This window comes from Palaemon carinicauda, chromosome 31 (genome assembly GCF_036898095.1).
Source record: "Palaemon carinicauda isolate YSFRI2023 chromosome 31, ASM3689809v2, whole genome shotgun sequence".
Lineage (NCBI taxonomy): Eukaryota > Metazoa > Arthropoda > Malacostraca > Decapoda > Palaemonidae > Palaemon > Palaemon carinicauda.
The window spans coordinates 30,904,249-30,918,324 of record NC_090755.1 but is presented as its reverse complement, the minus strand read 5'-3'; the positions used below and the strand labels follow the sequence as shown (position 1 = coordinate 30,918,324).

The 14,076-nt window shown below is 47.4% G+C and overlaps 1 protein-coding gene across 3 annotated transcripts in view; it reads left to right on the top strand.

The window, feature by feature from the left end:
• The first annotated feature begins 1,013 nt into the window (after positions 1 to 1,013).
• The window catches only part of LOC137624378 (coiled-coil domain-containing protein 50), a 127,653-nt gene continuing 114,590 nt past the window's right edge, over positions 1,014 to 14,076 (top strand). Inside the window, exon 1 of one of the 3 annotated variants that reach the window (XM_068355098.1) lies at positions 1,014 to 1,282. In XM_068355098.1, the coding sequence (XP_068211199.1) occupies positions 1,204 to 1,282 (79 nt within the window). In that variant the 5' untranslated portion in view covers positions 1,014 to 1,203. Of the gene's footprint in view, positions 1,336 to 14,076 lie in introns of all 3 variants that reach the window. The other 2 variants (XM_068355099.1, XM_068355100.1) reach the window with 2 other exon arrangements.

Genomic DNA, 14,076 nt, shown 5'->3' with positions numbered 1-14,076 from the left:
CACCCACTGCTGGGAATAATCAAGTTTCTACAAGCATAACTATACGGAAATACCATGAAGACGATGACCGTTATATTCACCGGTTTATATGATGATATTATTGAAGATTTGTTTTAATGTATCGACATATTTCTCTCTCGCGTATTTACAGAGCCTTGTGTAATCTATCTTGGTCCCGGTGAAATTGTCTGTCCTAAAATCAGATCATCAGTAGAACCGTCCAATTCACGCAAGAGTTGTGAATTCGTGTAACAGCTTGAAATTCCAGGCTCTCACACCTCTGGGCCCGATTAGAAAGGAGGAACTGGGAAAAAATCAGTCAGTCGTGACGTACTAGTGACCCACATTGGTCAAACATCGTATTTCCCAGAAAATTTCTTCATTTCATGTTTAAAATGTGGGAACGTTTTCTTTAAAACGAGTGGATATACGTGATATCTCATAATCCATAATGATTTTCATATTCAATTTAGCTTTACCTATCAGCTGAGACTCCTTTCCATGGGAAAAGATGTTTTCTTGGACCCCGTGTCCCAGTCTTTGATACTGTAAGCGCAACGAGCGAATGTTGTAACAGCAACTTTTATGGCCCATTTTCATCAATATTCTAACTGCTTTGTTGCTCATCAATGAAATTCTAAAACTTACTATTTAAACATTATTGCCAATAACATCCGACAGGTGGCAGATGGTATTGCCATACGGCGAAATTATATAATCTATCTCCTTATAAACTTCACCAGTAATGGTTTAAATTTCAGCAATTGTACTCCATATCTCTTTACACTATATAGCTTGGATGGATCTAATAACAAATATATGCCGGTTTACTAAATAGCCAATCAACCCCGATTTTACAGGAATCTTTTGTTAGAAAATAAATAAAGTTTCTGATTGTTATACAGATTATTGTGATTGTTAAGATAACACATCCCATTTTACTTTAAAAATATCAATTCGGTACCATATATTGATGATTCAGTTACTATCAAACAAAGAAAAACATTTCTGGTGGTATTTGGAACCTTTACTCTCAAAGATTTTTCGTAGTGATTCTGGTAACATTGTTCACGCTACCAAAACAAAACAAACTATCGTGGGAGCAGCAGCTGTAGCTGCGGCAAGTGATACCACGCAGAAATATAACCCTTCTCGGTTGGAATGAAGGGCAGCGTCACCATTTGAAGAGAAATATAAGACACGATGGCAGAGTTTCAAGTTCAGTCTATGTCAGATGGGAAGCTCTCTGAAGATTTGCCTCAGCGTGGAAGAGTTAATGAAGGTAATTCAAGTGGATGGTTGATTGATTGAAGCTGCTTCCATCAGTCTCGCCTGGTAAAGCAACCTCTTTGTTAGCCTATAATAAGTTTTAGGGTACGTCTGTTATTCTTAGTCATTATTTTTGCAAAGCTGTAGCTAATCAGTTAATGATTATGGTAATTTTCCTTATGTTTTGTTTGTTAACCTAGTGTAGTTAAAGTTTCTAATTTAACTAATGGGCTTGTGAGGCCCTAAAGGGGAAGAGGTGTATATAATGATGACATTTTCCTTGCTGCTTTAATGTTTTCTATTTTTCTTATGATTTTTACTATTATTGTTGGTGGAATCACATTGTTCTGTGTTTTCCCTGTACTTGTGAACTGTTCAGAGATACTATGGTAGGTCAGTTTAAGCAAGTTTAGGTGTCAAAATCCCCCCCCCCCCCTCCAGCGGGCACGGACTAGGCACCCTCTGTTAGGTTGGCATGATAGATTTCAAGGTTAACATGTGAACTTGCACTAGTAGTGAGTTACTCCCCTTGCTCCCCGATTCTTGTACCTACCAATTATGGAGTAACCTTAAAGGGAAATTGGTATTATTATACTTTAGGATGGGAAAAGCTTCTGTAAAAAAAGTACAGCTGTATATAGAAAAATTCTGTTTTCTTGGGAAATGACCTTTATTTAGATTGCAAATAAATGGTAAGATATACGCAAATTTATCCTTGGGTTTTGGGTTGGGAAAATTTACTTTGGTATCGATAAATAATGGTAAAACTAACATTTTCTTCTTTATACATTATTCTCTGGGACCCATAATAAATCCATGAAAAATAATACAAAATAATGACATTTTATGCACCTGAGATATTGCTCATGTGCTTGTTGACATTCTATGATTCCCAAAAACTCTCTCCTGTTCGTTTGTGTGTGTACCTTGTTGCCTATTAACTAATTAAATCTTTTTGCTCATTAGCCAATCCTACACAATCTTTCTACCAATAGGATCACTCCTGTTTGTTCGTTTGTACATAGCCTCTCCCCCCTACCTTTTTTTGCAATGGAAGACAAGATTCCTTTTTCCCTGGGATAGTCAAGTATTCCACTCGACTTGATTATACTAATTCTGTTTGTATGTGTTAACTGATGCAATTCCCCTATGTATATGTATCTAAAGCTGACAAGTTTAAACGGATTAACTCGTGTTCCAGATACTCCTAAGAAAGTAGTTCGAGGTAAGTACTGTTAGGAAAAATACAAATTACTTAAAATTTATGATTTTAGTTTTTTGTGCCGTTTTGTCCGTGATTACCCTGTTACATAGATTTTACCTAAAGTGTATACCTACTTTTGACTTGTTTGGTTCAGAGATGCCATTCTCTTCAATGACTTACTCCTCATTAACCAATCACAGTCCATATATAAAGATATTGACCATATTTGAGCATGTTTCCTTTCTTTGTTATGACACAGAAAATGGTGTCCCCCTTAAGAAGACAGCTGCCAGTCCCTTTCTTGTTTCCTGACTTATCGGTTCTGTCCTACAGGGACCATGACGTACCCAGGCTTAATGGCTGCTTTTATTCTTATACTGTATGAAGTCTATAGGACAGTTTCATGGTGATTACAAGTTTATTCAATAGGTTTTTACAAGCACGTTAAAGTGCCCGAAGTGTGTTTCTGAATTGTCTTATAGGCAAGACAAGTAAATCTTTGATATCTCAATCATACAGTAAGACATTTTTTATGATTTACTTTTAGGGTTTGTGACCTGGGTAATGGGCTCAGGACAGCTTGCCCCAGACTAGGTTTGTGACCTTGGAAAGGGGGCCCAACCCCCCAGGCTAGTCTGTTACGTGGGAACTTCTAGGTTAGGTGGGGTGTGTTAGGTTTGTGCCCTTTTGAATTAATCCCAACATTTATATTTTTGTTTGGGAAAAACTTTCCCATAGGAAAATTTATTTGCTTTGTAACTGGAATACAAACCCACATTATTCATTAGGGGTATTACTTTCGCCGAAGCTGAAAGGACAAGCCATTTAAAATTTAGTGAGGGTTAACTACCCATCCTGCTAGTTAGCAGGGGTTAATGGGGTTAGCTCGCTACCCCTCCCACTCACACCTGTGATTGAGCTCACTTTTCTCATGGCTCGGATGGTGAATGGTCGTTGCTGCTCTGCATCCTCACCAATTATTGGACTGCCATTAATGCTTTTTCTTATTTCAGTGTGTCTGTGTGTGTCTGTTGACTTCTGCCAGCCACGTGTACCTGCCTTAGACCTGGTCGTTGCTGCTCTGCATCCTCACCAATTATTGGACTGCCATTAATGCTTTTTCTTATTTCAGTGTGTCTGTGTGTGTCTGTTGACTTCTGCCAGCCACGTGTACCTGCCTTAGACCTGAGGGACGCACATACAGCACTTTCATGTCTGTTGAGGACACCGATCCTCACACCCTTTGTCATGCCTGCAGAGGTCAACGGTGTGATGTTGTTAATAGTGTAATTAGTGTTGGGAATGGTCTGCCTCCCAGTGGGAAAGGTTTGGGCAATGGCGGAAGAAGTCTAAGCGGGACTTGTCTCCTTTGAAGGTTTCTTCGAAGCAGGAGAAGCCCGGGGCTTCTTCTTCCACTTCCCCACCTTCCTCTGAAGGACCGTCAAGTAGCAGTGCAGGCCCTTTAACACTTGGACAACCTTAGTCCTCGAGAGACGGTGTCACTTCTCTTGGCGAAGCGACCCCGCCTCTCCCCTTGGTAGGGGGGTGTCCATGACTCTTGCTCCCTTATTACAGGTGTGGTCATCCTTGTGGTTACCGGATCCAGGGACTAGTCCATGGACTTTGGCTTTGGACTCTCCGCTGCCTGTGGATTGCGAGCGATCCCCTTTAGAGTATGCTTAGCCACGCGTCAACCTGGGGCTCGTTCATCACCGACGCTTCGCTCGCCCATTAGTCGTTCTCCACCACGCTGTTTGCTTGCATGTTCTCTGCCTGCGCACTCTTCTCCCGATCATCGTCGACTAACACGTCGCTCACCAGTGCCAGGAGCCTTTCCATCACTCGCGCAAATATCGCACTGCTGTAGGCTCTCCTCCTTGGCGTCAGTCTCCCATTCATCAGCACACGCACACGCGCCAATGAACTGTCGGGCAATTATTTCTCGCCATTATCTAGCTCGACAGCACTCGCTAGCTGTACAACGCGCTCCTTCTCACTAGCGCTTGCCAGCATTTTAGCGCTCTCCAGCGCACTAGCGTTCTCCTGTATGACAGCGCTCACCAGCTCGCCATCGCACAAGTGTGTGCCTTCTCCACAAATGCAGAACAGGCATTGTTCTCCAACAAATTCCCCTCCCCGCAATTGCATTACAGTGTGACTGCCGGGGAGAGAGGGAAAGGGCGCTTGTGGGGAGTTCAAGATCCTGAAGATCCCGGCTTCAAAGGCGGCCCCACGGTATCTGTCGGCTCCAGAAGAGACTCCTCAAAGGGAACCTTCGGTCCCTTTCCCTTCAGGGACCTTTCAGACAGCTTCAATAAGCAGCCCTGGTTTGGTGCCATTGTCAGTGCGGTTGTGCAGGCTTTAGGACCTGCCTTCTCTTAACGCTCATTGGAGGCCTCTGCCGTCTCATTACAGTCTTCAGCAGCAGCAGAGTCCCGGCAAGGAACCTCGGCTGCTTCGCACCTGAAGAGGAAAAGAAGAGTCTCGGATACCATTGCATCCTATAGGGTGAAGCTCTGACCCCTGTGAGGCCTTCTGCTTCTAGGCCAAACCTTCCTGGTACCCCTTCCAGAAGCTCTCCTGGCTCACCACCACCTCTGTTGAGGGATCCTCTTGAGGATCAGGTGTCAGTCTCCTCTCGTCCACCAGCAGGTGCCAGGAAGGATAGTTCCAACAGTCCTGTGTTAGAGTTTTACCTTCTTCCTCGCAAGGAGTCGAAGGATTCTAAGACTTCCAAAGTCCTCCACGAGGGCTTCCAGACCCACAGGATCAGTTAGCCATTCTAGGGATGTCCGTGACCCACCCCGAGATGAGCTCTTAGGGTTGGATGAAGGAGCCTTCGCTGCTAGTCCCACTTTAGAGGTGGAGCAGAAAGAGTCAGAACATGCTTTTTTGTCAATTTCCAACTCTTATAAGGGTTCTCATTGGGTTTGCTGACCCAGAGATAACCACCCAGGAGGGCAAAGAAACATTCTTGGACTGTGTCCTTGGCACTCAGAAGCACTTAAAGGCTAGTTTGGCCTTGCTCTGGTCTCAAGGGCTGAAGAGTGCTCGGGCTAAGATCGCTCAACAGCTCTTGGACTTCTCCTCCTGTCATCGTTCGGGCTTTTCTGTCTAGCTCCTCCTACCCCCTCCTGTTCAGCAGAGGAGGTACTACGAGGTCTTGGACGAGTCTTAACCAGATCTTCCACTCCACCATTCTCTGGAAGAGCTGACCAAGACTCTCCAGCCGTCAGGTCGCTTTCTTGACAATGGAGATCCTCAATCAGGAGAAGGTCACGAAGTATGCCATGCAGGCTACTTCGTAGCTTGATCTTTGGTTGGGAATCCTGGTATGGACCGAAGATTTTTCCAAAGAAAGTACTAGGAAAGCTTTGGAGACTCCTTTTTTTTGGTACTCGGCCCATCGAATTTCTAGTCCACCAAGTCTCGAAGGCCGAGATTGCTAGGCTCAGGAACTCCCCTCTAGAGGGGTCCTCATTGTTCGAGCCAAAGGACAAGGAACAGGCTGCAGAGAGATGGAGGAAGTCGCACCAGGACTCTCTCCTCCACAGGGCCTATACATCCAGTCCCTACAAACCACCAGCTCTTCATCAGCCTAACCCAGGTAAGACCTTGACAAGCAAGACAACAGTGAAGAAGAAGGTGTCTAGAAAGCCCTTTCTGACCAAGGACAGGAAAGGCACAAAATCCTCCAGGGGAGGAAAATATCCTAGAGGGAGCGGTCATGGCTGCAAACACTAGGATAGGCACTCCCCCCCCCCACTTGTCTACCAGTGGGGGGATGCCTGCAAAGTTGCTGGAACAGGTGGAAGCAACTCAAGGGTGATCTCTGGACTGTCTCCGTTTATTTGTTCAGGGTATTGTGTCCCGTTTACGTCATCTCTCCCTTCCCTAATCAGGAGTCCAGTGTCAATATAACCCTTTGTGATGGGATCAGCAAAAGGGCTAGCCCTTTTGGCAAAAGTCCTAGCCCTTTTGGCAAAAGTCCTCGATGAGTCCCCAGGCTTTTTCAGTCGACTCTTTCTAGTGATAAAAGGCGTCTGGAGGCTGGAGACCTGTCATCGACCTTTCGGCTCTGAACAAGTTTGTCGTACAAACTCTGTTCAGCATGGAGACGTCAGACACGGTCAAACAAGCGGTAAGACCATAGGACTTTATATGCACACTGAACCTAAAGGACACGTACTTCCGGATCCCAAGCCATCCGTCTTCAAGGAAGTATATAAGATTCACCCTAGATAACAAGAAATACCAGTTCAGGGTACTGTGCTTCGGTCTCTCCACAGCACCCTAAGTCTTCACCAATGTTCACCCTAGTGTCATCTTGGGCACACAGGATCGGCATCCGTCTTCTTCGTTACCTGGACAACTGGCTAATCCTAGCAGACTCGGTGTTGACCCTTCAACACCGAGACAAACTAGTTCCCAACGGCTGCCTCAGGATTCGATCCCTCCAGTGGCAGCTTAAGTACAGGTGGAATCGAGCCTTTGACTCCCCGGACACTCTGATCCCCATGGGACCAGCGAAACGGGCGGACCTCGAGTGGTGGGTGGCAGTCGAGAACCTGCGGAAAGGTGTAGATCTTCTTGTCCTCCCCCAGATTTGAAGCTTTTCTCAGACGCTTCAAAAGAAGGGTGGGGGCCACACGGGCCTCACGACACGTCAATAAAATACTTCCACATAAATCTCTTAGAAATGAAGGCCATCTTTCTGGCCCTTCAACAGTTCCATCAGTTCCTGGTAGGCCACTCAGTGGTGGTGATGAACGACAACACCTCTGTAGTGGCTTACATCAACAAGTAAGGAGGTACTGTTTTGCATCCCCTATCCCATCTAGCAGTAAAGATATTGAGATGGTCCGAGATTCATTCAATACCACTATTAGCACACTTGATCCCAGGCAAGAGGAATGAGCTTGCCGACAACCTGAGCTGAGCATCTCAGATAGTGAGCACAGTACCGAATGGTCTTTGGATCATCTAGTTGCTAACAAAGTCTTGACTTTATGGGGTTCTCCGACAGTGGATCTGTTCGCAACATCCCTGAACTTCAGGCTTCGGTTGTACTGCTCCCCAGTCCCAGAGGCCAAGGCTCTCTGGCAACATGCATTCCAACAAGGGTGGGAAAACATCGACATTTACGCCTTTCCCCCGTTCTTTCTGATTAGGAGGTTACTCAACAAGCCCAGAACATTGGTCTATCTTTCAATGACCCTCATAGCTCTGCTATGGCATCGTGTGAAATGGTTTCCGGACCCTCTACAACTCCTGATGGAGTCTTCAAGAGAACTCCCTCCATGACACAACCCTCTTAACAAGAAAATGCCTGGATGAAGTCATTGATCTTCAGCACGGTATATCATTCCCATGTTGAAACTTGGTGATGCGCAAGCGGGCTCTCGAACTTATGGAAATTGCTCCCCCAGTTTGAATCTCAATTTCTCTCTCATCATTTTCTTCCTCTTAATATTACTTCAACCTTCTCTTAATTTTATAAACTTTTGTATTGCTGTCCCAACGCTGAGAAAAAATTTCCCTTATTATATATGTGTACTGTATATATTATGTACACACACACACACATATATATATATATATATATATATATATATATATATATATATATATATATATATATATATATATATATATATATATATATATATATAATGTATATTTTTATTTTTTGGCACAGATGTTTCTATATCAATTATAGCCGCTGGAGGGGATGTTTTTACATCCGTTATTGCTGCCTGCTTCGATGAATCGGAGGAGGTGTCACGGTTGGGAGGTATTTGCATTCAAAGCTATATGTGAGAATATTGGTTGATCTCAGCCATCCCAAAGATGATTTGGACCTTTTTGGCAGAACAATTCTTAAGTGTTGGGTCTTCGGAATCCTGGGGGATCCAATGCTTGGGGTAGGACTCTCAGCTTTTGGCCGGAACCCCATCATCGCAGATATGGGGAGGATGATTCCATAGTTTTTTGGTCTCGGTTCTAACAGGCGGGTTCAGCTTACACTTGTGCCTCTGTTCTGTAACTGGAATACTGTACAAACCTTAGCTATTTATTAGGGGTTATACTTTCGGCGGAGCTGAAATGACGAGCCATTAAAATTTAGCGAAGGTTAACTACCCACACCCCTAGTTAGTGAGGGTAGGGGGGAGGTAGCTTGCTACCACTCCCGTTCACACACCTGTGATTTAGTCACTTTACTTTTGGCTTGGATGGAGATCGGTTGTTTCCGCTCTCCCTCTCGCCTATTCTGGACTGCCTTTATATTTTGTCTTTTAACTTAGTTTTTCTATTACATGTATATATATATGTGTATAGAAATGTGATAAGTTTCCTTTTCAGTGTTTGTGCTGTGCATGTGATACATATACGACAACGTCACTTGCGTACATTAGCACCGGAACAAGGCCAGCACAGTTCCACTTCGTGGGGAACAACCTCTTCCTCTCTGGTCCATCGGTCTTCCCGCCGGCATATAACCGTTAACTCGGCCGCTGCAGGGGAATCATCATCGCCTGGACCCCCTTCATTCAACTATTATCTTCGCCTTTTCCCTTTTTCTACGGGAAACATGGATTACTGAGCGAAGGGAATATGGCCTCTCAGAGATTGACTACGGTCTTTCTCTTCTCAAGGTCGTTCACCTTTCAACAACAGTGTACTATTGGGAAGAGATCCTTTCCCGTTCGCGGGTTAGGCTGCGCTTCCGATTGTTTGTCTCAATTATTTTTAGTGAAATTAATATAGATTCAGCATTATGAAGCTTCATCTGTGGTGGATAACGGGGGAGGGTGGGCTGTGGCACCCTAGCAGTACCAGCTGAACTCAGTTGAGTCCCTTGTTAGGCTGGGAGGAACGTAAAGAGTAGAGGTACCCTTTTTTGTTTTTGTTTCATTTGTTGATGTCGGCTACCCCCCAAAATTTGGGGGAAGTGCCTTGGTATATGTATGTATAATTGTAATTTTAACTTGTTCCGTAACTGAAATACAAACCACGCTATTTAATATGGGTATTACTTTCTGCGTACCTGAAAAGACGAGCCATTAGAATTATAACGAGGGTTTACTACCCCCATCGCTAGTTAGTGGGGGGTAGGGAGGGGTAGCTTGCTACCCCCCCCCCCCCTCACACACCTGTGTGGCGAGCTCACTTTTACTTTGGCTCAGGTGGTGATTGGACTTGTCCGCTTTCACCCTCGCCTCTTTGACAGCTATTAATGCTTTTTTTTTTTTTTTTTTACTTTTTCTTATACAGTACTTGTGATATATATATATAAACATTCTTTATGATTATGTATATATTTGTGTATAGAAATGTAGTAAGTTTTCTTCTCAGTGTTTGTGCTGTGTGTGTAATGTACGACAACGACACCTGCGTAGTGCAAGGCCACCACGGTTCCACGTCATGGGGTACGACCTCTCCCTCTTGGTCCATCGGCTTTTCCGTTACCTCGGCCGCGGTGGGGAATCGTCATTGCTGGACTTTCTTCATTCATCTATTATCTTCGCTGTTCTTCCTTTCCTATGGGGAACTTGGATTCTCAGCGAAGGGAATGTGGGAGTTTAATTTGACTACGGTCTCTCTCTCTCTATTCGAGGTCGTTCACCCATTACTACTACTACGTACTATTACAGAAGCTCCTTTCCCGTTGCGGGTTGGGTTGCTATTCCGTTTATTTGTCTCAATTATTTTTAATGAAATCTAATTGTATTATTAACTTTTCAGCTTCTCTGTGGAGAACACTTCCCTTCGGGGGTCAGTGGTTTTTACTATTTGTGATCATTCTTAGATGAATTACATAATTATGATTCTGTTATAATTGTGTTTTTTGTTACAGTTCTCGCCCTTCCGAGGGAGGTTCCCTTCCCAGGTGTGAGAGCTTCCCCCTGCAGAGGGGGAACTTCTCATACCTTAATAATTCCTGGATGGGTTTTCCTGGTCCTCAGGTGGTAATGCTCTTGGTGCTGAGCGACCGCACTTGTAACCATGCTCAAGGAGCTGAGCGGTTGCAAGGCCGGACGCATGAAAACTTCAGGTGGCTATGCTCTTGGGGCTGAGCGGTCGCACCTGCAGCTATGCTCAGGGGGCTGAGCAGCTGCAGGATCAGTCTTGTGTCCTCTCTCGTTCGCGAGGGAGTCCACTCTTAAGGACTCCTCTTCGGAGGATTGCTCCTTATAGGTCAGCTTGCTGATCCAATGGCCCTAAGGGGCGCCATCACCAGTGTCTTCAAGTCTCTTCTACGAAGTGTTCACCTCTTTCATTCGCGAGAGAGGCCACTCATAGAGACCCCTCTTCGGAGGATTGTTCCTGATTAGCCCAACCATCTCCTAGAACTGCTGACCTGCCGTCTCCGTTCCTGCTGTTCCTGAGACTGCCATCCAGAGACATCCTGTTCCGGGGACTGCGCATCAGCGCACATCGTTGGAGTTTCCTGAGATAGCGCACAGGCGCTCACCAGTGATTCAGCCTGCGAGTGTCTCCTAGTCTCTTCTACGAAGGGCACCTCTCCCGTTTGTGGGAAAGGTCTCTCATAGAGACCCTTCCTCGGAGTATCAAGCAGGACTTCCAGTGTTGATTGTCCAGCCAGCTAACCTACCGATCTACCAGCTCAACCTTGCACTGCAACGAAGGACTTCGGCTCTGGACTCTGAAGCAGTCCTCTCTACGGTCCTCATCGGGGGATGCCCGCCCTTTTTAAGGACACATCCCAGTTCCTGATCGTCCTGTCAGCTGTCCCTGCTTCCTAGCGCGTGCTCGCCGATGATCTTCTTACACCAACGATCTTCGTATGCGTGCAAGCGCCGACGATCTTTCGCGCGCAATCGCTGACGATCTTCTTTCGCGCGCAAGGGCTGACAATCTTCTTATATGCGCAAGCGCTGACGATCTTCTTTCGCGCGTCAGCGCCGACGATCTTCTTTCGCTCGCAAGCGCTGACGATCTTCTAACGTGCTCAAGCGCCGCCGATCTTCTTTCGCGTGCAAGTACTGACGATCTTCGTATGCACGTAAGCGCCGACGATTGTCCGCGCGCGAGCACCGATGGCCGACAATCTTTTTCGTGCTCGGGTACCGATGGTTTCCCGCGTGCGCGCCAATAGTCTTCATTCTGATCCTGCGCACTTTATGAAGTCTCGCCCGCGCGCGAGTATTTTCAGCAATCTCCCGCGCGCGAGCCCAGGGTATTCCCGCGCCCGCATCAGCGCTTCGACAGTCTCTCGTGCGCGACCCCCGGGTATTCCCCAACGCGCGAGCGTGCTCCCTAGCGCAATCACCAATACCCTCCCCCGCGCGAGGCTGCCGGACATTGCGCGATAAGGGCGCCATCGCCACATTCCCCCCACCAAGCACAGAACAGAGCGCTTGCCGGTGGGAGGTAAGGTTCCAGAAAGGCCCAGGGACATGCCTTCCTTGTCTTTTTACAGGCGACTTCCCCTCCAGAGGGAGTGTCTGACAGGGCAGCCGGCAGCCTGGTTTGGGACTCTAATCAGAGCGGTAGCACAGGCTTTTAAGCTGTTCTCTCTGAGTTGAGCCACAAATCCTTGGCTACTTCCACTCCCCCGATGAGGAAAAGAGGAGTTTCGGACGAGGTAACTTCTACGAGGACGTAGCTGTCTCCTCGTAAGTCTTCGTGGCAGGCACTCTCCCCCCTCAGACTTTTCTCCCTCACCTTTGGATGAAGTTTTCCCGCCCTCAGGAGAGTCACGGGAGGCGAGACGTTCCCCAATCACACCATTAAGGGAAACCCCACCTCGCGTGGTAAAGTCTTCTCGAATAGGGGTGGAGAAGAGCCTGCCTCCGTCGTGGTTGGAGTCCTGCATCCCTCCCTAGCACCAAAATCTACAGGCTCAGACATTCTTTCGTTATGGGAACGAACCTGTTTGAGCCTAAGGACGTGAAGCAGGCGGCTGAGAGGTGTAGGAAGTCACCAAGACTCCCTCCTATATGGGGCTTTGACATTCAAGCCCTATAAACCTCCAGCACCTCAGCAACCACGTCCCACCAAAGCAATGGCAGCTAAGACAGTGGGGTCTAAGCCCTTTCCAGTCAAGGACAAGAAAGGTAATTAGTCCCCCAGGTGAGGGAAGAATCCTAGAAGGAGCAGCCGAGGCCGCAAATGCTAGGATTGCCAGTTCCCCTGCATGTCCGCCAGTGGCGGGATACCTACAAGGTTGCGCAGACAGGTTGCGGCAACTCAGGGCCGTTTCCTGGCCGATTTCCGTAATCAGTCAGGGATATCGCGTCCTGTTCACAACACCTCGACCTCCCCTGAGGACAAATCCGGGGCGAACTCTGTGGGCAGAGGCCCAGTTGTTCCGTAACCGAAATACAAACCACGCTATTTACATGGGGTATTACTTTCGGCGTAGCTGAAATGGCGACCCATTAGATTTTTAACGAGGGTTAACTACCCCCTCGCTAGTTAGGGAGGGGTAGCTAGCTACCCCTCCCCCCCCTCACACACCGGTGAACTGATTCACTTCGCTTTTGGCTCGGGTGATGGGCAGACGTGTCTGCTCTCACCCTCGCTTGGTAGCCATTAATGTTTTGTCTTCGCACGCCCGCGCGCGCACGAGAGTGTTTTCAACGGTCTCGCGCGCGACCCCTGGGTTTTTCCCATCGCGCGAGCGCCAGCGTCTCTCGCGCGCGACCCCTGGGTTCTTTCCATCACACGAGCGCCAGCGCGCTCCCTCTACCAAGGTGAGACCTTCTCCCACCGCACCAATGGGAAAAACCCCACCTCGAGCAGGAGAATCGTCCCGTGTTAGGGAGAGAAGAGCCCTCAGACTTCTTCGTTGGAGTTACATATCCCTCCTAGGAGGGAATCGAAGGACTCTAAGAGTTCCCCCAAGTAGAGCCTTTGGGGACAGGAGATTTTGCTGCCAGTTCACCAGGAGGAGAGCAGCATGATTCAGAGCATGCCTTCTGGCAAGTCCTGACTCTGATGAGGCATCTCAACAAGTTCAAGGACTCGGAGACCGCCCCTCGTAAAGGCAAGGATACGGTCCTGGACCAAGTCTATGGCACTCAGAAACCCTTTAAGGCCAGTGCAGCTCTGCCTTGGTCCCAAGGGGTGAAGAGTGCCAGAGATAAGGTTGAGGGCCAGCTTTCCGAGCTCGCCTCCTCCAGCCGTTCCTCTGCTGGTAACAAGCTCCTCCCACCTCCTCGTGTGCAACAGAGGAGGTACTTTGAGATCATGGAGGAGCCTTGTTTAGCTCTCCCGCTCCACCTCTCCGTGGAAGAGCTTACCAGGGGAGTCTCTCTTGAGAGACTCTCTAGCCAGCAGGTGACATTCTCGGCAACAGAGATCCTGAGTCAGGAGAAGGTTGCAAAGTGTGCCATACAGGCCAGTTCGTGGCTGGATGTTTGGCTAGGGTCTCTGGGCATCCTGCTGCGACCCGAGGATCTGTCCAAGGAGAGCACCAGGAAAGCCTTGGAGACCTTCCTCCTCTCGGGCACACGTACCATCGAGTTTCTTGCCCTCCAAGTTTCGAACTTATGGCCAAACTCGATCTTGAAACGGAAGGCCCCAGCCGTGGATGCCTGCAGGCTCTGACACTCTTCCATTCTCGGAAAGAGTCT